The 26363-nt window shown below is 38.8% G+C and overlaps 1 protein-coding gene across 1 annotated transcript in view; it reads left to right on the forward strand.

Annotated features, from left to right (window-relative positions):
- Nucleotides 1-26363, forward strand: part of Brinp1 (BMP/retinoic acid inducible neural specific 1) — a 133499-nt gene that overhangs the window by 37270 nt on the left and 69866 nt on the right. Inside the window, exon 2 of the mRNA XM_038335301.1 lies at nucleotides 23130-23320. Coding sequence (XP_038191229.1) covers nucleotides 23130-23320 — 191 coding nt within the window. The remainder of the gene's footprint in view (nucleotides 1-23129; nucleotides 23321-26363) is intronic.

Consider the following 26363-nt stretch of genomic DNA (forward strand, 5'->3'; position numbering starts at 1 on the left):
CCTGTACCTCAACCTCAGCATACATTATCTTCTTTGTTCTATTTTACTCTTGACCATCAGATTCAGCTCCTTACCAGGTTCTGAGGGAGAAAAAAAAAAAAAACATTTAGGAATGATTTATCCTAGAGAAGCTTTCCACTCAGTGGAAAAGTAGGTTGTGAGCAAACTGGAAGGAAATATTTATGAGAGGTCTGCAGCTGGCTGGACACCCTTGGGTGAGTAACAGAACACCACTGAGCCTGTTATTACTGCACCTTGGCTTTTAACAACTCCTTAGCTTTCACTTCTGAAAGTTGAGGTGATATTAAAAATATGTGATAACAACTCATGTCTACATGTCTACAAATGAGAATAGATCATTGTAAAGGGCTGGATAAAGCTGAAGAGATGGTATACACAGTGGAAATCTGGAAGGCTTCCTGGAAGAAGTACCTGGTTTTGTTTGTAATTTTGATCCCTTCACTGTCACCAGTCTAGCCTTGCACACCATATTCCCATCTCCCAGAGTTCCTTTCTCTCCTACCTTTGCTGACTGAAACCATCATCATCACCAATAAACAGCAAAACTCTGCTTTTTCAGCAGTGCTCCCCATCTTAAGTCCTCTCCTCATTTTTATCCAGATTGAGAGTCAGGATTCACAGTCACTGACTCTGTTTTCATGAATGGAAGAAGAAAAGGTAAAGCAATGCACGAAGTTGCTGTAATGAAACCCATTTCTCTGTTTTCTTATTAAAAACAAACAAATGAACACAAAGAATCATGCTACATATTGCAAAGGACTTTGAACGACAGGGAGGGGAGCAGAGAAAAATGTAGAGCTCAATAAAAATCAAAGCTCAAAAGAAACTCTGACAAAAACACTGCTTAAAACTGTTTCTGTTAAGATGGGGAAACTGAGGCTCACTGGATGACACAGTTTTTAACATTTCCTCGAAAACTTTGGAGAAAGGCTTTGGCAAGAAACCCTGGAATAGTATTCTCATTCAACAGAAAGAGTAATGGGCTCATTCTGTTTCCCAGTGTTTCCTGTGTTTATCTCCTTAGGTTCTGGAGATCTATGCTGTTGTCTCTTTTTGTTCTTTTTTCTTCTTCCATGCATAAATTCAGAGAGTATTCAGAACTGGTGTACTTCAGGAGTCTGTAGGCCCTAAATCTTCCACTGCTAGCATATTTCAGCATGTCCCTTTTAAGAGAAGTCAGAAATTCTATGTGCACTTTTATTCCAGACTCACAAAAACACGCTTTTTAAAGACAAGCCTGCTATGCAACCAGATAGCGTAGATCGCTTACAATGGGTTTGATGAGCAATAGCACATAAACACATCGGCCTGGGTTATTAGATGGACAGTGGAGAGAGCTAGCAGGGCATCAGTTTCCACAGTGTATTTGATGCTGGGAAGTAGATACCCTGTCAGCTAAGTCACGAGGAAAGTTGACTGCTTTTGTTGTTGCTGTTGTTTTGTTACAGCAAGCCAAGCCTGAAAGCAAAACATCTGAAACCAAGATCAATACCATAGGGCCTAGCATAGCCCTATTCCTAGTCTATCTCCATATCCCCAGCTTGCCTGGATAAGACTGGGCTGCTGGATTTTCTTCGGGATTTCAGTGTTTCAGGACGTCCAGTTGGTATCCCAGAGGAACCCTCACAGCAAGCCAGATAATGATGTGCCTGTCTTCTCTTAGGAATCCAGCTTTCTCCTCGTCATGCCTTTACCAGTGTGGATACCTGGTTGTCCCATCTCATACAATATGTATAATAATTCCTTTCTAAGAATTATTTCCTTGACATTTTTATTTTAAATGCCAAGTGTTTTAATGTAAACACTAAGAAAAAGAGAAACAAAGGGGAAATCAACAATCATATGATTTAATTATTTGTTTATGTGTGTTCATTTTTGTTTGTATGCACATGTGCTCATGCCTTCACACACATATGAGGAACAGAATGGTTCTGTGGTTTGAACTAAGGTCATCAAGAGTGGAGTCTTGTATTCTTAACTTCTGAGCCACCTCACCAACCTGAGAGTGCTTTTCTTTTAACCTGTCTCCATCTTCTCCCCAGTTGGAGGCCCCATGAAGATTTTCTCCCTCCCACTTCTTAGCACCTATATTCATCTATTCCCCTTTAAAATCCTGCTTGCTCTCCCTGCCTATCGCCCCTTTATACTTTGCTGGTTTCCGAGGCTATATATTCACATCTGAAGATTTGTACATCATATACAGATGTTCTAGTCATCAGTACTTCTTTTTCTATATGAACTTCCCTGGTTTTCTTTTAATTTTCCCATGACTCTGAAAAAGTAGAAAATAAGTTATAGATATCACAATTGTGCCTTGCTTTTAAATATTGTGTCATGCTTTTGCTTGGAATGAGGGCATGCATGAACTAATAACTAAGTTGACATTAGTAGCACATTATCGTGTAAATAATAAATATACATAAACATAAATCAACAACTATATCATTAAAACCCCCCAAAATTAATGACTGTCTACAATATAACCTTCCCATCATTTCAGAGACTATTTCATTTATGTTTCCTTTCCTTAATCCAAAGGCCATGGATGGCATTTAAAAAGAAAATGAAGCATCTTTTTGCTAGCTGACCATTCTTCCAGCATTTGCTCTTATTATTTCTACACAGCCTCCTCCCCTTATACCAGCTTCAATGGCTTTTTAATGTTTCTGATTCCTTCTTACACATCCCTTTCTGTCTCACCCCCAGGCAATTCTCTTTGCCCTAAAATTTCTCCTTTTCCTTCTGTGCCCTTGGCAAATGGCCTTATCAGTTATCATCTTAAATCTTACTTCCCCTAGGATGCTTTTAATAAAATCCTCAAGTTAGGTCAAGTGCTATTGCTCTGTACTGCTAGTACCCACTTACTGTTACCACAAATCTTTTAATCACATTGCAGTAGAACTGATTCTTTACAGTTACTTTTATCGTAGTGATATATGATTATTTATATATAGATGTATACTCAGTTTTCATGATAGACTGTGAACACTCTGTCTATGAATATCCTATACCCATTCTCTCTTCCCTGTCAATCCCAATGCCTAGCATAGTGCCTTCTGAATAATAATTACAAATTGTACTACATTAGTTAGAGAAATAAATCTTCAGTAAGATTGCTTTAAACATAAGTGGAAAAATTAACATTGCCTGCTGAAACCTTCCCTCCCCCAAAATACAGGATTATTCCCCACTATGCAACAGACATCTGTACATGGAGATATAATAAATGTCTCAGCTTCTGTTCTATGTTCTTCCAACTGTCCCTCCTACTGCAAGCTGGAACCATCTTAGCCCATAGTCTTTTCCATATCAGGTAACTGAAGATCCACACTGCAGGTTCCTCAATTCTAGACCCTTCTACTCTTCTTTGACCTCCTTGTTCTCTCAAAAAACTCACAGCTAATCCAGTAGGGTATTATGGTTTTACTAATATAAAACTATATTCTCACAAAGTCTTATTTCCTCTCCAGTTACGCCCTGCTTCCTTCAAGCCTTTTCTCTCTCCTGAATTAGGACTGCAGCTATTGTTCTCATAACCTGTCACTCGCACCTAGTCCTCAGTCAACACCCTCTTCTGGTCAGTGGATTGCAGTGTCAGAGTTTGCAAAGCTGTGGCCACAATGCTTGAGAGAATAGTTTAAAAGAGATACATTTATTTCAGGTCATTGTTTCAGAAAGTCTCATTCATAGTCGATGATTAGAAAAATCATGGCCCTAGAAGGATGAGGGAGGCTATTCCTCTCATAGTGAGCAGGAAGCAGTGAAAAGGCCACACAAGAAGGGAAGAGATCAGGGCATAATAAAATCCCCAAGACAAGCCATAAGACATTTTCTCTAACTAGAATCTACCTTATATTGGTGAACTACTTCCCAATAATTAAATGCATCAGGGGATCAATCTGCTAGTTAGGTAAGAGTCTTCATGATCCAGTCCTTCCTGCAAACACTCTCAAAGACACACCAAGAATTTTCCCCAACTAATCAAAGTGACAATCAAGATTAACTAACCTTTGAACTGAATTCCCTGATGTTCCTTCTGCTAAGAAAGCTCTTCTGCTTGGGGTCTACACTGCTCACTCTCGATATTCTCCAAGTGATTGATCAGATTGATCATCTTCTCAATGACACCAACCTTGACTTTCCAGATTTACAGAGCATTTCTAATACCACATGCACCTGTATTGTCCTGTTAATCTCTGATTCTTCTATAATATTTATCACTTTCTAAATTACTTGTTTAAGATACTATTTTAGAAAAGATATTTCATGAGAAAGATCTGCTAATGTTTAGAATAGTGTCTAGTGCTTAATACATTTTGGTTTAATTAATGTTGAAATGTATGGCTTAAGAGCTAGGTAGTTATCATGAACTGGATATAGGACAGGTTACAAATGCACTCAATCTCTATGAATCCTTGCTGATTTTCAGATGGAAAAAGGCAACTGTGTTGAAGAATAGCTAAGGGAAATGTGGCACAGAATGTTGTTAGGGTGTAAATATAGGCTAGTCCATACTAATCTGTAGTTGCAGTTCAATGTTACTCTTATCTTCTGCCTCATGGATGGTGGTGCACTGAGATAGCCTTCTCACTGTCTTTGAGATTTTTCTCTTTTCTTTCTCTAGATTTGCAACAGCTGGGATTTTGATCCTTGGGCCACTGTCTGTGCCTGCATTTTGTTTCTGTTTTGGTCTCAGTTGTTCTCATGGTTGTAGAATTGGGGTATCCTGCTGTTTCATATTCTGCAGCCTAAACAAATGTCCCAAATTTTAGACCTATAGAACAGCAATGCAATAACCTTCACAGACTTGTCAAGTTCTGCATCCCTGAAATATTTGTTCAAATATGTACCTCCTTCAGTCTTTCCATTTTTATTTAAAGACTTTACTATTGTCTTACGTGCTTAATCTCTCAAGTCAAGAATCACCTATTACTCTCTCTTTCCTGTTCCACATCAGGAAATCTTATGGATTCCACAGAGCAAAGACATTTCCCATGTGAGCACTTAACATCTTCCTCTTGACTATTCTAGCCTTCTTTCAGACCACAGCACAGCAGTGTGTTTATAGGCATTCTAGCTTGGAATTCTCTCTCCTGCCTTCAACTCTTCTGTGTACAGCAATCATTGTAATCTCTCTGCAAACTTACCCAGTTCTTGTTGATTTTCTTAGCCCTCTAAAGTGGCTTTCATTTCACTGCTGTGGTTTGTGTGTGGAAAGGCCCTCAACAGGTTCCCATGTCTGAACATTTGGATCCCATGCTGATGGTGCTAGATCCCAAAGATGCCTTTAGGAGGTAGGGCCTTGCAGGAGGAATGGAAGAGGCATTGAGGCCCCACTTCTAGTTCATGCTCCTTTTCCTTTGTGGGGAGGCAATATGACGAACCAGGTTCCTTCTGTTGCATTATGTCTTTCCTATTTGTTGTCATGTCTCCCTTGCCAGGGTAGACCACATCCTTCAGGAACCATAAACTTAAATAAGCTCTTTTACCCATCAGGCAAAATTGTTGTCACAATAATGAGAAAGTGACCAAGACTCATAAAACCCAACGTCCTAGGTATGACCCAATGTTCCCACTTCTTGAAGATGCTGCTAGCCTTTCTAATTTCTCCATACTGGCCATGTTATCATTATCATTTCTCAGTTCACTTATCATACTGGGCACATTTGCTCTTGTTCTTCCATTGTTTGAAAAGGAACAGCTGCAGCTGTTATGGGAATCTTTTATGCCCCTAACCTATATGAGCCATCTCTCTATAACACTGGACTTTCCTTTGACTTGCTTTGTCTTTCCCATGAAATGCACACACTTATGCTTCATTACATGAGCAATGTTGGATTCATTGTCTGGCTTACTTTTTGGAATATAAGCTCACCAAGGGCAGCAATTTGTCTGAACTCACTGAATACTCCATCTCTTGCACTTGCAATACTTCCTAAAATAAGGAATATGCTCTAAACCTACCAATTGAGTAAATGAATTAGACTGTAAGTAATTGAATCAACTAAAGGTGAAACATGGTATTTCTTAGACCTCACTATGGTGTTAAGAAAACCTTGAATGCCACTTCGTTTTCATTTCCAAACATATCTCGAAGCAGAGAGAGAGAGACAGAGATACAGAGACAGAAGCAGAGAGACAGAAAAATAGAGAAAGACACACAGAGAGAAGCAATTTTTGCATAACTTTCAAGATATAGATGTTATTGGAAATTAAGAAAGACAATGAAGGTGCTAATGCCAATAAATACACTGCTGTATTGTGGTCTGAAAGAAAGCTAGAATAGTCTAGAGAAAGATGACAAGTATGAAAATAGGAAATGACTTTGCTATGTGCATTCTACAAGACTTCCTGATGTAGAACAGGAAAGGGAAGAGTAATATGTGATTCTTGACTTGAGAGCTCAAATACAAAGGACACAGCTTTGGGGATATAGACACCTATTAGTAAGTTTGAAAGACATAGTGTAGGGTATGGTTTTTCTCCCATATAAGAAATGGAGTTGAATGGATTTATTAGAATGTATTTATACACTTGATTGAGCTTAATAATAATAAAAAGAAGAAGAAGAATAAAACAGAAAGAACCAGATAAGAGTAAAAACTAGGAGTCCAAAGCAAGCTGAAGAAGTAAACATCCTCTTTAGAGTTTTGGGGTACATTTCACAGAATGACTAGATGCTAAAAGTTTATTCAGATATAAAGAAAAGTTGGAAGTGAACGATACTCTTTTTCCTTTATTAAACTACTTAATTGCAATGAACTAACAGATAGAAATATCACACAAAGTCATTCCAACAGCATTTGCACAGTTTCAAGCAATATAGCTCAGTAAACTTCTATATGTTTAGCCTGACCATTTTGAAGACATGGAGCTTCACTGAGAGTCTTACACTTTCACTATTGTACTTTTATGTACTTGTTCCCCCAAAGAAAGAGGGGGAACCTACAAAGAAGTTGAAACAATTAAAAAACTAAAAACAATTAGCTTCATGTTCTCATCTAGGACTGTGTGTTCCTTTGCCTGTATTTTGTTATTCTTCATCACCAATCTCACCCTTTGGGCCCTCTTTCTAAATGTTATATTATCCCACACAGCTGTTAACATGTATATATCTAGGAAACTCTCTTGGGTCTGGAATGAGAATAGGGAAATAGAGGAAAGGTGCAGGCACTTGAAGTTTACTTCAAGATATAAGGAGTCTTCAATGTGAATGAAGACCATTTCCTGGTTATTATATAGTCAATGGGATTAATGACTGCTTACCTGTAGTTGTCGAAATGCCATGAACAACCCATCTTTTGAGAAGATGATTTTGGCAATTTCATTTACCATTGTCATGATGGAAGCAAAAGACCAGGTGGGTAGCATTTGTGTTTCTGTGTGTCTCAGCCAAGAACTTGCTTTATTTAATACAACAAGGCACATTTCCTGCATGTCTTAGGACATATTAGACATGCCACTGATTGGAAAAGGGAAAAAAATGAAAGCACTAAGGTGTTAAGGATTAATTTCAAAGTTCCTCACTTCTGAATATTTAATTGCCACCCTTGCCTACATGTGAAACAGGGTGATGTAATAAATAGAAAAAGGAACTCACTGAAGATTTGAGCAATTTGGAAGCAGAGTCCTGAGTAACATGCCAGGCACCAGGGGCACAGTGTTGGCTGTAAAACTTTGAATGTGGGGAGTTCCTGGGAACATGGGCCACTGCATGCTGAGAAGGAGAGAAGATCCATTTCTGAGCCTGTTGGCACTGCCTTAGTTTATTTAAGGGTTGTTTATTGGATGTTTTACAGACCTCAGACAGTATTAGGAATGGAGAAAACAATCCAAAATAGATACAGTTTGGGATTCTTGATTCTTGAATTTACTATGTAGTGTCATGATTTCATTGTTGTAAATGATATGCTATATTTTGTGGTTCTGGGAGATCATGAGCTAGGAAAAGCATCCTGCAGGAGTGACCTCCAGATACAATAGTGGAAGTAAATGTGAGAATGAGGTGTGATGTTTGTAAACAGAGGAAACCATGGAGGTTATATCTGCTTTTCCTTTGTATAAAATCAGCTGGGCCCTTTTGGAGAATCTGATACTGAGAACGAATGGCGAAGTTTTGAGTGAATTCTTATTTCTGTGTTTTAAAATGTGCTTTTACTGTACTCTGTTGAGGAGGGTGTCCAAGGGAACTTACCTTATAGAAGCATGAATAGAACCCAAGTCAAACAGCTCTGAGATTGTGCTCCTTCACCCGTAGTATAGGGTATTGAAGGAAGAGATAGGGTCCTGCAACTATTTCCATTCACAAGAACATATACTTGTATTTCATTGTCCTATTTGGTTGGCTCTCTCCATTAAAATTCAAGTTATTTATCTATGTTCACTCTCACAGTCCCAGCATCAAAATAGAAACCATATTTAACAGCTGTCTCTTATTCAATTATATGGAAGGATAGATTTCTGGGTCAAAAGTTTCAAGGCCATCAATCAAGTTTACCTCTCTGTTTTACAAATGGGAAATTAAAATCCATCAAAGAATTGTACCATATTTAAGTTGGTACACATGCTGCATTCCACATCAGAGTAAGTGGTCAATTTGCACTGTTTTTGCTCACAGTCCAGAGTTGTCATAGGTTACTCATGTCATATTGCAGCTTTTAAGGAGGTCAAAAGTATTGACAACTTTGCCAAAATAATAACTAAGTAAGAAATATATAATAGGTTAGGAATTATCCACATGAAACCTTGGACTTCAGATTCATAACAGGCAATTTGCTTGGTAGAAAAAATCCTGAGTTGAAAGTAATCCTAAATCAGATCTGATGTGCATACAGTAAGTCAGAGTTTGATTGGCATCTGTATACTGAATTTCTTCTGTATAGTGAGTATCATGATCATAAATAACTCCCATGACTCTTAAGACTAATAACACAAAGTGCCTGGCCCATATCACCTTTATCAATTACATAATATGTATTGTTGAGCATGAATATGTAAAAACAGTATTTAAATATAGAAAATAAAGGTGTGTGTGTATGTGTGTGTCTGTGTGTGTGTGTGAGAGAGAGAGAGACAGAGACAGAGACAGAGAGAGAGAGGAGTGACAGAGAGAGAAACAAAGAGAAAATCTGAAAGACACAGAGACAGAAACACACACACAGAGGGAGAGAGTTATTGAAGGCCATTTGTATCCAGACTTTGGAACCATATTCTTGTGAAGAGAAAAGTAAAGGGGAGGAGAGGGAGATGTGTTTATTTGTATATCTATGTGAGAGACAGAAACCAAGAACGGCAGAGAGACAGAGAAGAAGAAAACTGACTATTATTTTGTGGAAAACATACCTTGTGATCTTGCAGACAAAGGTTTTTATAGAATATAGCCACCACAATGCTTTTATGCTTAGCACAAATAATTTGTTACTAGTATTTCAGAAGGACATTTGAAGAAAGAAGAAAAACTGAAGAATAATTTGATGGAGGGCAACGTTTATTTATGCTCCAGAAGAAAGAATGGAGTAAAATTCAGACTCATAGTAATTTTTATGATGGTTTTTCACAACACCTTTTAGAACATCATCCCATTCCCGGAGCTGAAAAAGATAAAGAGATAATCCCTTCTGAACAGTTGCCTATCATCTTGGAATATGTGAAACTAACACATGTCAGTGGTCATAGCAACTATGAATTTCACACTGACATGTTTTCATCCTTCCTGAGGATTCACAAGACAGATCCTAATGTCCAATATACATCCCGTGCCCTTACTTTAATTCACAGTATGTCCTCAATAAGTACAGAGTCACTGGCACTTTCTAACCATCTTTATGATTGTGAATTATATCTATAAGTGTATGTATAAATCATCCTTGTAAATTCTTGAGCAGCTTTCAAGACAGGGTTCCACTAAGCATACTATTCTACTCTCCTCAGGTTTGACAGACAGAGTGTGCTTTCTTGATCAGGGCTTTGCTGTTCTGTCAGTTATTTATGGCCATTCATATTCCAGACCTGGGAGCCATATTCTTGTGAAGTATAACTAATCTGATCTCGCTGGTTAGGAAAATTAATAGTGCCATCATTTTCAATGTGGTTGGTGTTGAGGCAATCAGATACCCATAAGAATGCTTTAGATGCTCCTGTGGTGGTGCTCTAGCCTCATCTTTTATCTAATGTCACTCTCTTTACTTGATCATCACATTATAAAGTCCATTGTAGAGGCATTCTCCTATGGTTGTTACCTGGATGTGTTTGTTACTGGTGTTTTATACACCTTGGTGTGTATTTGAATGACCTGCTTCGGTTTAAAATTGTGCCAATATAGTTTTATCTCTTTAGTGGCTAAGGTAGATTGATCCTGTGTGTAACACCAGCTTGGGCAACGTAGTGAAATTTGTCTCAAAATTAACAATTCAACTACAACCCAAACAATGGAAAAAAGCACAAAATTGCTTCAGTATGGCTCTATATAATGAAATAGCTTTGTTTTCTAATTTGCTGTAGTCCCAAAGTTTTCAAAATTTTTAGAAACAAGGGATTGCTTTGGAAAAAAAAATTCCAGTAAAGGGCCAGAAACATACAGGCTATCTATAGAATGAACTGAAGAAAACATGTCTAGTTTAAATAGATGGTTTCTTTTTAAGAAAACCAAAGAGAGACATAGGTGTATTTATATTTGGAGGCAGCTACTATCTGGCAGAAATACTTCCTGACCTTAAAACATTTTACTAAGAAAGAAGATGATAATTAAGTGTAGTAGTACATGTTGTGGGAAAAGTTTGGTTTTTTCTAAGAAGATAGACTGTTGGTGAGGAAAATGAAAGAGACTTGAACAAAAAGACCTGTTATTTTTTCAGACCAGCTTTTCTGCTAACAGTTGACTGTCTCTGGGAAAATTTCCTGCCTCAGAGTCTTCATATTTCCATCTTAAGATTGATGGAATGATGGCGACATTCTCTGTGGTACCTCAGAGCTCTCAAATTTTGTGGTCTGAAAAAAAAGCTCATATAATTGCAATGTTTAATGGGATCTGTGATAATTGGAAAATAATTGCTGCTCCAAACTTTTATTATCTATATTTAGTTATGAGTCATGCTTTCACAATAGACGCTTTGGAAATCAGTGGAGAGACAAATCGAGTAAACAGAATTTTAAATATTTTATTTATATGCAGTTTGTGTAATCCCTGGAGCCTATGAGCATACTAAGATCATTTAAAATATCCATTAAAAGTTATGTGTTATGCGACAAACTCCTCTTTTAGAATGCTTTGCCAAAGGATAAAGAGCTAACATTTATTGAGTAACTACTACTGCCAGATTAATTGAATTCATTATATTTAAAACTTCCAGCAACCCTGCAAGGTAAGTCCTGATATTTCTACTGCACTGATGAAAAAGCTTGGAGATGGTGAGGTAAAGGTGCACACAATTTCTTAGCTAATGAACAGTTTCATGCTGTGGCTTCAGGCAGATTTGTCTAGCTGTAAAATCTGTGCTCTTCCACATTGTCATAGCACCTTTGGGATAAGACCTCTGTTCAGACACATAAGGCAGGAAGCATCTGTTCTTGTTCTCTGTCTCTCTGTCTCTCTGTCTCTCTGTCTCTCTCTCTCTCTCTCTCTCTCTCTCTCTTGTGTGTGTGGTGTGTTATGTGCATTGGTTTGTATAAATGTAGGTACATGAATGTGGGTGTCCATGCATACATATTAATGTTTGGATAAAAGTCAATCATCATTTCTGGATGTCTTCTTCAACCACTTTCTATTTTCTATGGTTGAGTCACAGTCTCTTTGAACCTCGAGCTGAACAGTTTCTAGTCTTCCTCAGACTGGGATTAGATGTTTATGCTATTTCATGTGATTTTTCACATGGGTGTTTGGGCATAGAGCTTAGGTCATCATGAAAGCCCTTTGCCAACAGAACCATCTGTCTTGCTCTGCCTGCTTGCCTTTGCCTCACAATACAGTGTCCTTGTGGTGACACAAATGCAAAAGTCAATTCTCTCCTTGAGTTCAGCGGAGAAAAGACCAGGACAGTCAGAGCATCAATTCCCAGTCATATTCTAGCACAGACTTGCCAAGAAGAGCTTCAGTTCACTGAGACTCAGTATTTTTGGCTATGATGGGATCAACTATCTTTTCTATTTTACAGATTCTTGAGAACAGGACATAAATGGTTATGAAGAGTTGTCAGGACTGGGTCCTCTACAGAACCCACAAATCTCTGTAATGGGATGAATCACTGTGTTAGGGTGGGACACGCAGGATTTGAAATCAGGAACCTCTGTTCTGTCTGCATCTCAGCCCTTGTGCTGTGAATTTGAGACAACCCCTTTTCTTTTTGAGTGGAGATTTTCTCCATTGTGAATTGGTGTCAATTTCCTTGGATGGTTACTTTAAATTCTCTCCAACCCTCATGTTTGGATTCTCCAGGAAAAAGCAGTAAGGGGTTGGGCAAGTACAATGGGGCTTCACAGCAAATGCCAGTTGCTCAGTATGAAACAAAGCAAGTCGGCTTTAGGCTGCCTTCCTCAATATTCCCATCGCCTCCCCATGTTAGTGTTCACTAACAGTATGGCACGAAGAATTCGACTTGTGTGTCTGGGAATGATCCATTCATAAGAACGTTGTGTCATTTTGTGTGTGCTCTTCATGGTTCTGTTCTTTGCTTCTTAAGGTTTTTGTCCCTCAATCAGAAGATAAGCTCCATTCATTGATGCATTTCCTGGATTGGACATTCTCACTCCTCCAACTTTTGTTTTCTTAAGGGCCTGCGCTGTGAGTGGTACAAGAATCAAATTATCATAATTTGTGCTAGTGACATGGCGCAGAAGAATAAGCCTCAAGACCCGAGTTTTATACTCAGAATCTACACAGTAGGAGAAAACCAACTGCTGCAAGCTGTCCTATGGCCTCTGCATCTATGGTGTAGAACATGTGAACGTGCACATTAAATTTTAAAAATATCAGATTACTTAAATGAACATACTTTGGAAAAGAGACATGCAAATTGTAAGCAAACAATATTTTCTTCTTTAAACTTAAGTCAATGTCCGTACCTGTAATGAAAGCAGCACATCCATAATCACAATTTCTGAGACAGGTCTTTCATTCAATTTGCTTTTTTCTTTTCTGCTTGCTTTTCTCCTTTTGCCCTTTCTGAGCCAGAATGCTCTAAAAGATTCACTTGGATGCCATGGTTCCTCAACTGCTCTCCCTCTTACATTCTGGGGCATGAATGCAGGCAGGGGATTTGGCACTGACACCCTTGCTCATTAAAATGCATCATTTCTACTTCACATGTGCCCTTGGGTTCACCTTTCCTTGAGCTGGCTGGGAATCTGTGGGAGAGAATGGGAACAGCAGGCAAGAGAAATGTGTTTCTTCTCTTTTCAGTACGATGATTTTGTTTCCTTATCCCCCTTCTCTGTGATTCCCCTTGCTCTTCCCTGGGGAGAATTTGCTGCTAACATTATCTGAAGCAGTCTCAGAGTTCTCCATCACACCAAAAACTTGAGGCGTCTTTTTATTCCATTTCCAACATTTCCAAGTGATTAGTTAATGCAACCAAAAGGATACGCCATCAAAGAATAAATAAATGCAGACATCCTGCAACTGCAATCAATCATGATTTCAGCAAACATTTATTGGACATAAAGTGTCTATAAAATATTCTAAGATGTTTCCTTGGATGTATTCAAAACCACAGAGAAGTGCATACCTACATTCTAATGGGTTTGACCCTCATGAAGTCACTTTACTGAGTGTTGCTTTCACATAGATATCAGGCTGCCTAGAGTCAGTCAGACTCTCCAGAGGGTTTGTTTTGAGGACACCACTCAGAATCTATTGTCTTTGTCTCCCTGGGAAATCATAGAAGGTGCTTGTGACTTACCATGAATCCAGAGAATCTACATTTCTCGGACACATTAAGCAATAGCCATGTTGCTATCTTCTTGGTTTCATTCCTCTTGGCTGTGATTTGCTTTTGTCTTTCGAACATAGGAGTGCTCAAAGATATTGGTAGCTCACACTCCTTAAGTGTTCAGGATTTCATAGAATCACTCTGATGTGGTATTCTAATACTGACTTCCTTTTCTATTATTTTTTCCTATTTCCCCCACATATCTATGTTATTATTATTACTTGTGTGTGTGTGCATGTGTTGTGTGTGTGTGTGGGGGGGGGGTAATAATGTGCATGCTTGTTCATTCACCCCTGCTTGGAGGTCAAAGGAGTATATCAGGCATCCTGCTATATCACTTTCTGCTTTATTCTCTTGAGACAAGGTTTCTCACTGAACTACTTCAGCTAGACAAACTAGCCAGATTGTCCCAGCAATTATTCTGCCTCTCCCCTCAACAGTCTTGGAGTTTTATGTGAGGAATAGTGTTGTGTGATATGGAAAGGATGTGTGTTTTTTTGTGTGTGTATTTACCTAAAGATTAAGCTCTGTTCATCATGCTTGCCCAGCAAGTACTTTGCCCACTTATTAAGCTTCCTTCCCCTTTTATGCATTTTAAAATTGATAACATATGTATGCTTTTGAAAAATAACTCTGAACTATGTCTACTACATTATTAGATGCAACAATCAAATATGAAACCCTCTATATCAAAAGCAGATCAACCCTTTCCCCATTTTGGAGATTAGAGTGGTTTCAATGACTTGTGATTCCAATAGAGTCAGAACCTCTTTTCCATTTCATTTTCCAGACAAAGAATCAAAAGGAACATACATTATTTCTTATTAAAATAATAATACATAATATCTGCAGATGCCAACTCTCCTTTTGTAGTCTGTTTCAATTTACATGATGTTTTCTCGTGTTACTTCGGTGAATTTTATAAAATTTTGAAAAGACTTATTTATTTTTATTTTGTGTGTTTGTTTTATCTGCATGTATGTCTATGCACCATGTCAGGAGGCCATGGAGGTGCATCAGATCCCCTCAAACCAGAGTTCTAAATTCTTATAAACCTCCATGTGAGTCCTGGAAATTGAGCTTGACTCCTCTCCATTAGCAACAGAAGTGCTTTTAACCTCTGAGCCATCTCTCCAACTCCCTTATTGACTTTTAATGGGGCACTTTTTGGGACCATGTGGTTTTAATCTTCATTGTATACATTAGGAAATAGACCTGCAGAAAGTAATTCTTATACTCAGACTTCCCACTTTTAATAAATTTCACAATTATAAAATCTTTTCTTTCCCCCAGATTCTGTTTATGGGTAACTTTATAATGAAAATTATAATTTGTTCTCTCTTCCCTCCCACCATCTACCCATAACCACTCAGCTTTCTGTTGGAGCCTCTTATATAATCATACCAATGGTAATATTGAAGTGACTTTACATTAACATTTTATTGAAGGCTGACTGCATTGGGCACTGTGCTTTATGATTTAGAACCAGTTGAAATACATCTCACTTAGTTACCATTTACATTTTATAGACTGTAAACAGTAGGTGCCACAGTCAGGTTGCAAAGCCCAGAATTTCTACCTTCATCCCCTCAACTGAAAGAGTCAGGGCTGCAGGTATTCTAACTCAGTAAGTTTTGTGTACCAGGTAAAAGCATGGCTGTGTGGGAGGAAAACATCTCTGTACAGAGCCTGATTCCTGCCTATATTATAATAATCTCTCCCCCTTCAGTGAAACATATATTCAAAGTATCATTTTGAGAGAGAGAGAGAAAGAGAGAGAGAGAGAGAGAGAGAGAGAGAGAGAGAGAGAGAGAATACAAAAGCAGGGAGTTATTAAAGAGCATGAGGGGTTTGCCTATAAAGGAAATGCTTAGTCTAAAATGAAAGCTTTGATCTTCCAGTTTTCTTTCAGCCTCTTAAGTCCTGCACCTGAGATTCCTTTCTCCCTCCATGTACTGTCCTTGTCATCATTCACTCCCTGGCTTTCAGTTCTCCTAGTGGGGTGGGTCTTGCAGTAGTCACTTCATGCCTTCCACCCAGAATTCTTTTTTAAATCTCAGTCTAATTGGTTCAACCACCCTGCTGGGATGCTTAATTGGGCATAAGCATATTCTGCCGATCCTGTGTCATGGTAGGTTCTTTCTCCTCCAGGGGGATTTGCTTGCTCTGTGGGCTCAGAAGGAAAGATCTATTTTATGTTGTTCTCAATTCACTGAGCACTTACATGAAACTGTTCCAGGGTCAGCAGAGCACATAGGCCACATTTCTTCCTTGCTTCATATTATTTTATCTTATTTGTTCTCAGGTGGCATGGTACATAGGAAGTCACTGCACCTGGAGTCATGAGCCTCAGGCTCTGATTAAGTCATTCTAGTCTCTTGCTTTCTCTCTTCTTGGGTTTAATTTAAGCTTTTTGACATTCCATTTTCCAATCCATGAATTGGGCAAATTGAATTTCCTATTTTCTATGAATGGGATCAAAATGAAGCTTTGAAAAGAAGGAGTTTCACTCTCCACAGGCATGATCTAGTCTACCACTTAAAGTTTGTAAATATTATTTTATTAGAATATAGCCACATTTACTTGTTTACATATTACCTGTAGCTGCTTCAAAGCACAAGAATAAATTTGAGTGGTTTTCTGTGATGCCTAATGAATTTAAATCTGAGCCTTTTCAGAAAACACTTCCCTAACTCCTTTCCTTCAAACACAATCAGATTGAATTGGCTCAAAACAGTCTCTTAGCATTTTATATGACTTAGAATTTATAATGAGGACTGAAAGTATAGCTCTGTGGTAGAGTCCATTTTAACTTTTTGCCAAGTCTAACAGGGCAATTCAATATCTATCCCTTCCAATCCCACATATGGATCTTGTTTGCTTTTCTGTAATCAGCCTTTCATCTTACCCTTTCTCTTCATCTCTGCCTCCATCCTTGATGGTCCTCACACAAGGCAATCCTGCTTCTATCTCTGGATCTTTGCACCCACTCATCTTTTATTGAAGATCATTCTTCCACCACCAGATGGCTCCATGGTTTCTCATTCCTTCAAATAGTTTTTCAAATGAGAAAGGCCTATTCCAGCCACAGTATAGAGCTCCCAGACAACCTCCTAGACAACTCATTCTCTTCTTTTCCTTAGAACAACAGACTTTGCTACATGATTTTATTTATTTGTTTGTTTGTTTGTTTGTTTATTATTTACTTATTTTGAGATGTATCTGTTCTCACAAGAATATAGATTATCTTTTATTGTTTGGTTGTTTTTTTGTCTTTGTTTTTGTTTTTGTTTATTGAGTCAGGGTTTTGCTGTAGCTTTGGAGCCTGTAGAGCTCTTGTAGATCAGGCTAGCCTTGAACTCACAGAGATCCGCCTGTCTCTGCATCCCCAGTGCTGGCATTAAAAGCATGTGCCACCACCACCCGGCATATAGGTTGTCTTAAAGTGAATCTCTGTAAAAATCAGTATTGTTTATTTCTTAAACTTAAGAGCTGGAATAATAATAGGCACTAAAATCATGGATACATAACTTATTTTTCAACTGTATGTATAAGATCTAGGTGGTGTGGAATTTACTTACTGGAGTTCATTTGGCAAATGATATACAACTCTAGAATCTAGTTCTTGTTAGAGTACTGGGCCAGGAATCCCTAAAATTGCCATAGCGCTGTATAAACCATTCTCTAAATACATTTAGTCTGTGTCAATGCCTATGAAAAAATAATTGGTATCCCACCTAAAGGTACTTGGTTTTAAACTTGATGTCCTGAGTTCATCTCCTAATACATACATAGTATAAGTGTAGAAAGAGCAGTGGGCTGCATTCCCGCCTGGCTTTCGCATGGCTAGCTTAACCACAGAATAATTACATGGAAACTCTATTCATTTAAACACTGCCTGGCCCATTATCTGTAGCCTCTTATTGGCTAACTCTCACATCTTGATTAACCCATTTCTAATAATCTGTGTAGCACAACGAGGTGGTGGCTTACCGAGAAAGATCTTAACCTGGGTCCATCTTGGAGAGGAGAGTTATGGCATCTACCTCACTGCCTTCTTCCTCCCAGAATTCAGTTCTGTCTACTCCACTCACCTAAGGGTTGGCTTATCAGGCCAAGCAGTTTCTTTATTAATTAACCAATGAAAGCAACACATAAAAAGATGACCCTCCTCCATTATATAAGGAAAGCATTCACTACCTCAGATGTTCCTCCATGCACACACACACACACACACACACACACACAATAATAATAATAATAATAATAATAATAATAATAATAATGTACTTTTTGAAAGTAACCATGTTGATGTGATGGGAAGCATGGGTGAGGGCTTAACATTTCCATAAAATTATGATGACCTAGATTGAGATCTTTAGTATGCAATTAAAAAAGAATGTGTGGTGATTTGTATCTGTTGCTCCAGTACAGAGTGTCAGGGCAGGGAAAGTTGGATCCCCAGAATTTTCAAGACAACGAAGCTAGCTAAAACAGTAAGCTATAGGTTAAGTGAGAAGTACTGACTAAAAAAGTAAGTTGAAAAGTGATTGAAAAAAACACACAGCAGTGCCCTCTAGCCTACACACAAACATCAGGGACAGGACATTAAAATAGTCATCCCACAGAAGTCATGTGATAGTATTATTGATATCTGTCTTTCTTCCTTGATATTTATATGGATATGTACTAACTCCTTTTTTTATATACCCTGTCCCTTCTCATTATCTTCCATGTTTGCAAAAATAACATGCTTTCTGAAATCCCCTCCTCTTTGTATGGTCAAATTTTGTTTCATTCGAAGCTTCAATTTGCACAGAATTTCTGGAGACCCTCCATTCCTTTTATTCCCTGTCAATATACTATACCAAGGACCTTTCCCTTTGGATCCCTTTATTGAAATATAATTAGAGCAGCAGATCACAATTTCTAAATTTTGCTCAGCAGCTAGCCAAGCTCCCCTCCTGTTAAGGACCAGGGGCTCTGTCCATGGTGCTGAGTTGGATGTCCGCACAAGAACTTAGTTCCTTCCTCCCTTCTCCTCTTGAATCATTTGTAGATTCATTTTTGTATTATTTGTAATTATCTAATTTTGTACATGTATATGCATGTGATTATCTAATTATGTACATATTTATGCGTGTTCATGCATAAAAGTGTGGGTGTGCTAATGTCTATGGAGGCTAGTGGCATCTGGTTCCCTAGAGCTGGAATGACAGACCAGTTTGAGTTGCTAATAGGTTTAAAGAATCAAACTCTTGTCCTCTGAAAGAACAGTAAGCTCTCTTGACAGCTGAGCCATCTTTTAAGTTCTATATACAAGCTTTTTAAGCGTACCTGGAAACATGTTTGAGATGTCATGTGCCTTTTCTCCTTACAAGTCTTAACTTCTACTCCATGAAAGATTAGTTGGGAATTCGATGTTGGCTTCTTTCTTGTTTACTTCAGAAGAAACATCCATGGTGGGCCCTGGATAGATACCTAGTGAGTATCCCAAATAATATGCAGGTTGTTAAAGAAGAAATTAACCTTTGCTTTGTTGTTCAATAAGGGTGGCATTAGTTGTTGGGAACTGTGATCCTAGCTGTGGTAGGTTTGCATGTTCCAGAATAGAGACATGAGGATTAGAAATATTAGGTAGAAGGAATAGAGATAACAAAGAAACACAGAGACGTAGGAGAGTATTGGGAGGGCCACTCAGTGCCTCCTGCATACTGAATTCTGAGTTCAGAGTTTATCCATGTTTAAGATTCCATACACTTTCACCAAGTAACCACACCCTACATAAGGGTACATAGCCACGGTTGTCAACAACTTTGAATAAGTTAAACTCTCTGACTTTCAGACAAGGTGGAATAAGCTCACATTTTTGGACCTCCACACTAAGTCTTCTGTGTCTGCGTTGGTTCTCTCTATATTCTCTTCATATTTACTTTAAAAGCATGACAAAGAAGTCAATTTAGTTACATTACCAGCTTGATTTAACAAACTAGCTGAGTGACCCTCAGGAAGTTAACTTAGCATCTTATGTTTAGATAAATATTCATTTTGAGGCATAAATAAAAGTTCACATGCAAAAGCTATTCACAAAGGTAAGTTCTAAATAAATATGCACATGTGGAACAACATATGATTGGTTTCTGAAATACACGCTTATATATTTATAAGTTTAAAGAATAAGCTACTGAAGAAAGACTCTCTTGTCAGATATAGATTGTGGCTCACCTCATATTGATCATCGATGCTTTTGTGGGTTTATTTACAATTTAGTGACCCAAACTGCAATTCCATCTTCCTGCTGGTTAGCAAGCTGGGTATGTATCTCATACAGCTTCAGTCATCCTCTAACTGTGCTGGTAAAGATAAGTTTCCCAGTTCATGCAGATGACTAATATTAAGACTCTTCTTTTCAAGATCTAAGGCTGTCAGAAACTGTTAAATGGAACCTTCTCCTGTGTTTGAGTTCTTGTTATCTTTCTCCATAAATTTCTTACATTGTGGTAGTGAGTAAATGACAGAGAGTGAAGAAAATATTCTGGGATATTATCATCTAATCATGAAGCAATATTCTATCATTTGAATATTCCTTAGCATAAGCAATATTGCTGAGTCTAGCACTCACTGGGATAAAAATGTAACTTATTTCCTTACTTCATTACTGGCTTTCCACACTCTTCCCTAGACCTGGACAGTCCTCCTGCTCTATCATCACCTCATGTTATCCCTCCATCCTACTACCTTTCTACTCTGGTGCTTCTATACCTCATTCTAATTATTTTGATCACTTTGTTCCTGTCCTTTTCTCCACATGGATAATGTTTTGGACTGCATTTATATTGATAAACAATACATGTAAACTTCAACATACAGTAGTCACATACCTTCTTCTCAGATCTGTTCCTCAAAGGTATGACATACTCAAATTCTTCATAGTTTGTCCTGTACAAATTAACTTACAACAATCTACATGTGCTGTACTTTCTCTGATGATCTGTAGCTTTCTTAGGACAGGCACTGTAATGTGATCATAAGTACTCTTTAGTGGTTTGTTGATTACATTTGATTGACTTGCATACCTGTCTATAATGCCTCTGTTGTCTTGGAATTTGAACTCTATTCAGAATCATAGACAGCAATCATTTATGTAGATATGAATCATAACTGTTCAGGCTCATAGATGTATTTTGTTTTCAAAACTTTTTCCAAATGCAAGTTTCTATAAGCCAAGACTCAGATACTACCAGTGAATTATCAAATCTTATTCCAGCCTGACTCTCATATTGTTCTACTTTCCCTTACTCTGTCTTCATCTATCTCTTGTATGAGAGACAGAGAGAGAGAGAGAGAGAGAGAGAGAGAGAGAGAGAACTTTTCATTAAATGTCGGTTTTTATTATTTATCTTGCCTGACCTAATAGCCTCTTGGCTATTGTATTTATCTCTGTCTGTAACCAAGGTAGGCTAGATAGATGATCATTCCAGACAACCTGCATCATTGATAAAAATGATAAGAGCTATTAGCTCAAAAACAACCTAGACCAAATCTTATTAAGCCTCTGTTTTGTGTCCTAGTTTGCATCTTTCAAGTTCACTATGAATGTGCCTTTAATGATTTACAAGTACATACAGGGGAATTTTTGTGGAGATAAAGTAATAAAACAATTCTGGTATACCATCACTGGAAAAAAGTAATAAAACAATATTTCACATTAATGTCCTGTCGTTTCAAAAGACATTTTCACCCCATCTTTGATAGACTCCTGATAGCAGCAGTAGGAAATAGTGTTTGTTGAATTTTATAGATGAAGAATGATGTACAGAGAAATCAAATGTTTTGTTCATTGTTGTAGCACAGAATTTGCAGTAGATTGAAGAATCCTTGCAACCTTTGTTCAGTGCTTCTCTTGTTGGTCAATTCTTTATTCAGTGAAGGGGGAGATTCATATTTTTTCCATATGGTATTCATATAATTGCTTGGTTCCTTTCAAATAGTATGAGACCTGTGAACTCCCATTAAAGCATAGTATTAACATGAATTCTGGACCTAACACTTACTTTGTGGAATGACATGGGTATCTGGTAGTTTTTTTTTCCAGTTTATTTATTTTTTATTAAAAATTGCCTTCTCCTCCCCTCCTCCTCCTCCCCCTTCCCTCCCCTCCCCTCCACCCACACCCTCACTCCCTCCCTCTTGCGGCCAAACAGCCATCAGGGTTCTCTACACTATGTTGAGTCCAAGGTCCTCCCAACTCCCCCCAGGTCCAGGAAGGTGAGCAACCAAACTGACAAGGCTCACACAGAGCCCGTCCATGTCGTAGAGACCAAGTATCTGGTAGTTTTGTGCTTAGATTCTGTCATTTGTTTCTCTACCAGCCTCCCTCGCTACCTCTCCTCCTTCTGCCCTTACATATTTTCATCCACTTGCTTCTTCATTCCTCCTTCAAGATTTATTTTAAATCCTGCCTTATAATTAGTGTGTGAGTCTGGGATTAACTAAGAAATTTCTATTTGTTTAATGCATTAGCAATCTAGTGAGAGTGACTGGCAAATAAGTAGGTGGGATTGGAGATCTAATTCATCCAAAAGGAATCAGAGATGGATTACTATTTCTCTTACAGAAGAAGTGTGATTATTAAAAGAATGAGAGTGCTAATCTTGCTGACAATAATCCATGGAAACGGTCCTCTCAATCATTTTATTACATGTGGATCATGATTATTATTTCATTTAACTCGGTCTTTCCATTTTTTTATTTTACCAAGAAACTTCAGGTCCTGTCTGTTGCTCAATTAAATATCTTAATGATACCAGTGCTTCTCCATAAACAGTTGAGGATTATAGTTGCATTTTCTAAAGCAAAGTGTCACATAGCAAATATAAAAAAGCAATTGTAGAGCTGAGAACACCGTTGTCAATCGAGTACTTGAGAGGTGAAACTAGGAAGATCATGAGTTCAGCATCTGCCGGGGCTACAGTGTGAATTCTATCCTAACTTTGGGTACATGGTGAGACACAATGTGAAAAAAGGCTGAAGGAGCTGAAGGAGCTCCCACAGCACAAACTACATTTGGAGTGTAACAGTAGATACTCTTTCATCTAGAAGAGATACCTGCATGGGATGGATGAGTGGACTTTGGCTTATGTTACAAATGAAAGCTGAAGAATGTTGTTCATTTTTCCCGCCTAGGGAGTTTGCCCGTTGGAAGGTGAGGAACACAGCCATAGAGAGGAGAGACCTGGTCCGCCATCCAGTGCCCCTCATGCCGGAGTTTCAAAGGAGCATCCGTCTGCTTGGCAGAAGACCAACTACTCAGCAGTTTATTGATACCATCATCAAAAAATACGGCACCCACCTGCTCATCTCTGCTACATTGGGAGGTAGGTCAGCAGCTACTGGGCCAGGATTCTACCGTTTAGTGTCCAGGTTGACAGGAGGATGGGATGCTGTGAGAGTCAAGACATATTAGACTCTATTCCACTCTATATCTCCAAAACCACGCACTTCCAGAGATGCCAGTTGCCTTGGCTGCTGTGATCATGTCTGAAGAGATAATTCACATCTACATAAAGTCTAATTTGCAAGTATTATCTCTTGTGGAAATACTATTTGTTAGGGATGCTTTGTGTGATCATTGTCATCATTCTTCTGGAGTGGGGTATAATCTCAATAAAATTAAATGTCAGGTATTTCTAGGGATTTTTTTTGTTTAAGTCGATATTAAGGAGTGATATTTGAGGTTAGCATTGTATAAGTGGACTATTATATGCATCTTTTGTGGACTTGGAACAGGTTAACAGGAAAGTAGGTCAATTGCTTTGCTCTACTCAGCCTTACCCATATTCTCTTCTAGGGCAATCCATCTGTGAGAGAATGAGGAAAGGGAGTAGAATGAAACCAATGGAAAGGCAATGGGAACTATGGGAACTGGTGTAAACTGGGGCATTTAGGTTATGTGCCTTGCCTGAATGCATCATTTCATATCCCTCAGGCACAAAGGTGGTTTCTTTTTATTTTTTTTTTCCTTCAGTAGCTAAGTTCACAGTACTTTTGGAAAAATTTCTATGTACCAACACCTGTGTAGAGCTGCTGATGTGCACTTAGTTATGGACCTGAATTTAATGTGTTGTTGGACACACCGAGGTATGGTTGCAACAGGGGTCTTTTCCTTAGGGATATTCAGGATTAGCCTCATGGGAGCAGTGGCACATTAATTCACTTGATACAGGTAGCAGTGCTTTCTAGGCTAACTCTACACTATTAATTTGTGAGCATGTACATGTTCATAGGTACAGTGTGTGTGCAGGTGGACATACATGTGTGTGCATGTGTATGCATGGACTCAGGAAGTCGACATAGGCTTGAGCTGCTTTCAGTTCCCTTAGATTCTTGGCAGATCCTCAGTCTTGCAGAGCAAGCACTTTGCTTGCCGAGGCATGTCCAAGGACACTTTGTGTATGTTTGGATGAATGGAAAATCAGTCATTTGATAACCTGGGGAATATGGGTGATGATTTTGTCTGGAAGAAATTCATTCACAGTTAGAATTATTTTAGCCACTAATTAATGAGGATAGCTTCAGTTTAGGCTTTTTATAATGTCTGTATTTCTCAAAACTACAATTTAAATCCTAATACCTACTTCTATTTTAAAAAATAAAATCAGGCCCTGGAGGAGTTAGAGCTAATTAGTAACACAGCTAAATCAAAAGGTTAAGGTTCTGCCGTCTCAGTGGGTGAACGCATCCCTCATGGTTCTGACTTTCTTTCTCATGATCTCTCTCCATCCGCTCCTCATCAGAACTTTGGGAGCTCAGTCCGGTGCTCCAATGTGGGGCTCTGTCTCTATCTCCATCCTTCGCCAGGTGAAGGTTAAGGCTCACAGTGAGCCTGTCCATGCTGTAGAGTTCACATTCATTGCCGTTGTCCTTGGTTTCTCAGTCCTCCTCCACCGTCAGCCACATTCAGAGAGCCCGGTTTGGTCCCCTGTTCCATCAGTTCCATTCCAACTGGACTTGGTGGTCTCCCGTTATATCTGTCCCACCGTCTCAATGGGTAAACGCACTCCTCACGGTCCTGACTTCCTTGCTCATGATCTCCCTCCTTTTGCAATGGGAGACCACCAAGTCCACTTGAAATGGGACTGATGGAACATGCGACCAAATCGGACTCTCTGAGGGTGGCTGATGGTGGAGGCTGACCTAGGAGCCAAGGACAATGGCGATGGGCTTGGTCTCTATGACATGGACGGGCTCTGTGTGAGCCTTGTCAGTTTGGTTGCTCACCTTCCTGGACCTGGGGGGAGTTGGGAGGACCTTGGACTCAACATAGTGTAGAGAACCCTGATGGCTGTTTGGCCTCAAGAGGGAGGGAGTGGGGGTGTGGGTGGAGGGGAGGGGAGGGAAGGGGGAGGAGGAGGGGAGGAGATGGCAATTTTTAATAAAAAATAAATAAACTGAAAAAAAAAGGTTAAGGTTTCCTGGTATAAAGCTGGAATATTCTTTAAAATTGTGTATCAATTATCTCTTTAACCAACTTAGTCACCCATCATACTATCTGTCCACTCCAAAAACCAACTGACCAACAATTGTTTATGTCTCTTGTTAATTAGATATTAAATTAAGTAGGACTTTACATGTGAAATCATTAGTATAAATTATACTTTATTGTAAGGTGAGAATGAGGTGATTTCCATAGAGTGTGATACTCAACTCTACACTTTCCTTTTTTTTTCTTTTTTTCTCATTTTTTTATTAAAAATTTCCATCTCCTTCCCTCCTCTTCCCCCTTCCCTCCCATCCCTTCCACCCATACCCCCACTCCGCACATCTCCAAGCCAAAGAGCCATCAGGGTTCCCTTCACTATGTTAAGTCCAAGGTCCTCCCAACTCCCCCTAAGTCCAGGAAGGTGAGCAACCAAACTGACAAGGCTCAGAATGACTCCCCGCTCCTATTTCACTTGGGGAAAAGGTTGTTACAGCCAATTTGATTTTTCTATTAAAAGTTGTGCTTTTGTCTCAGTCCCTGGAAACCCCAAGTAACAAAAGCCATTTTTCCCTCCATGAAATATATTTTTAATTTCTGCGAGGCAAGGTGGTAAATTATTCACAGAGCCTTGTTGCTCTTCTGTTTTTACAACACAATGCTTTAAAATATGCAAAGCATTGGATTGAAATCTGGTGTTGGACAGCAATCCCTTAGTGTTCTCTCAGGCCTCACTGAAGGCGCTGAGCAAGGAGGAGAAAGAAATTCACTGTTGATCAAATCCTCTGACTTCGAAACTGTGTAAGATCCTCCCGATGTCGTCATTTCACCCATTCTCTTGTTCATTCGTGCTTGAAAAAGTGTTGCTGCAGGGCCTCCTACTGCACTGCGGGATGAGGTTAGGAGAGAGTTGTAAAGAAAAGGACAAGATTCAGAATGAG

The sequence above is a fragment of the Arvicola amphibius genome, chromosome 6 (assembly GCF_903992535.2).
Source record: "Arvicola amphibius chromosome 6, mArvAmp1.2, whole genome shotgun sequence".
NCBI lineage: Eukaryota > Metazoa > Chordata > Mammalia > Rodentia > Cricetidae > Arvicola > Arvicola amphibius.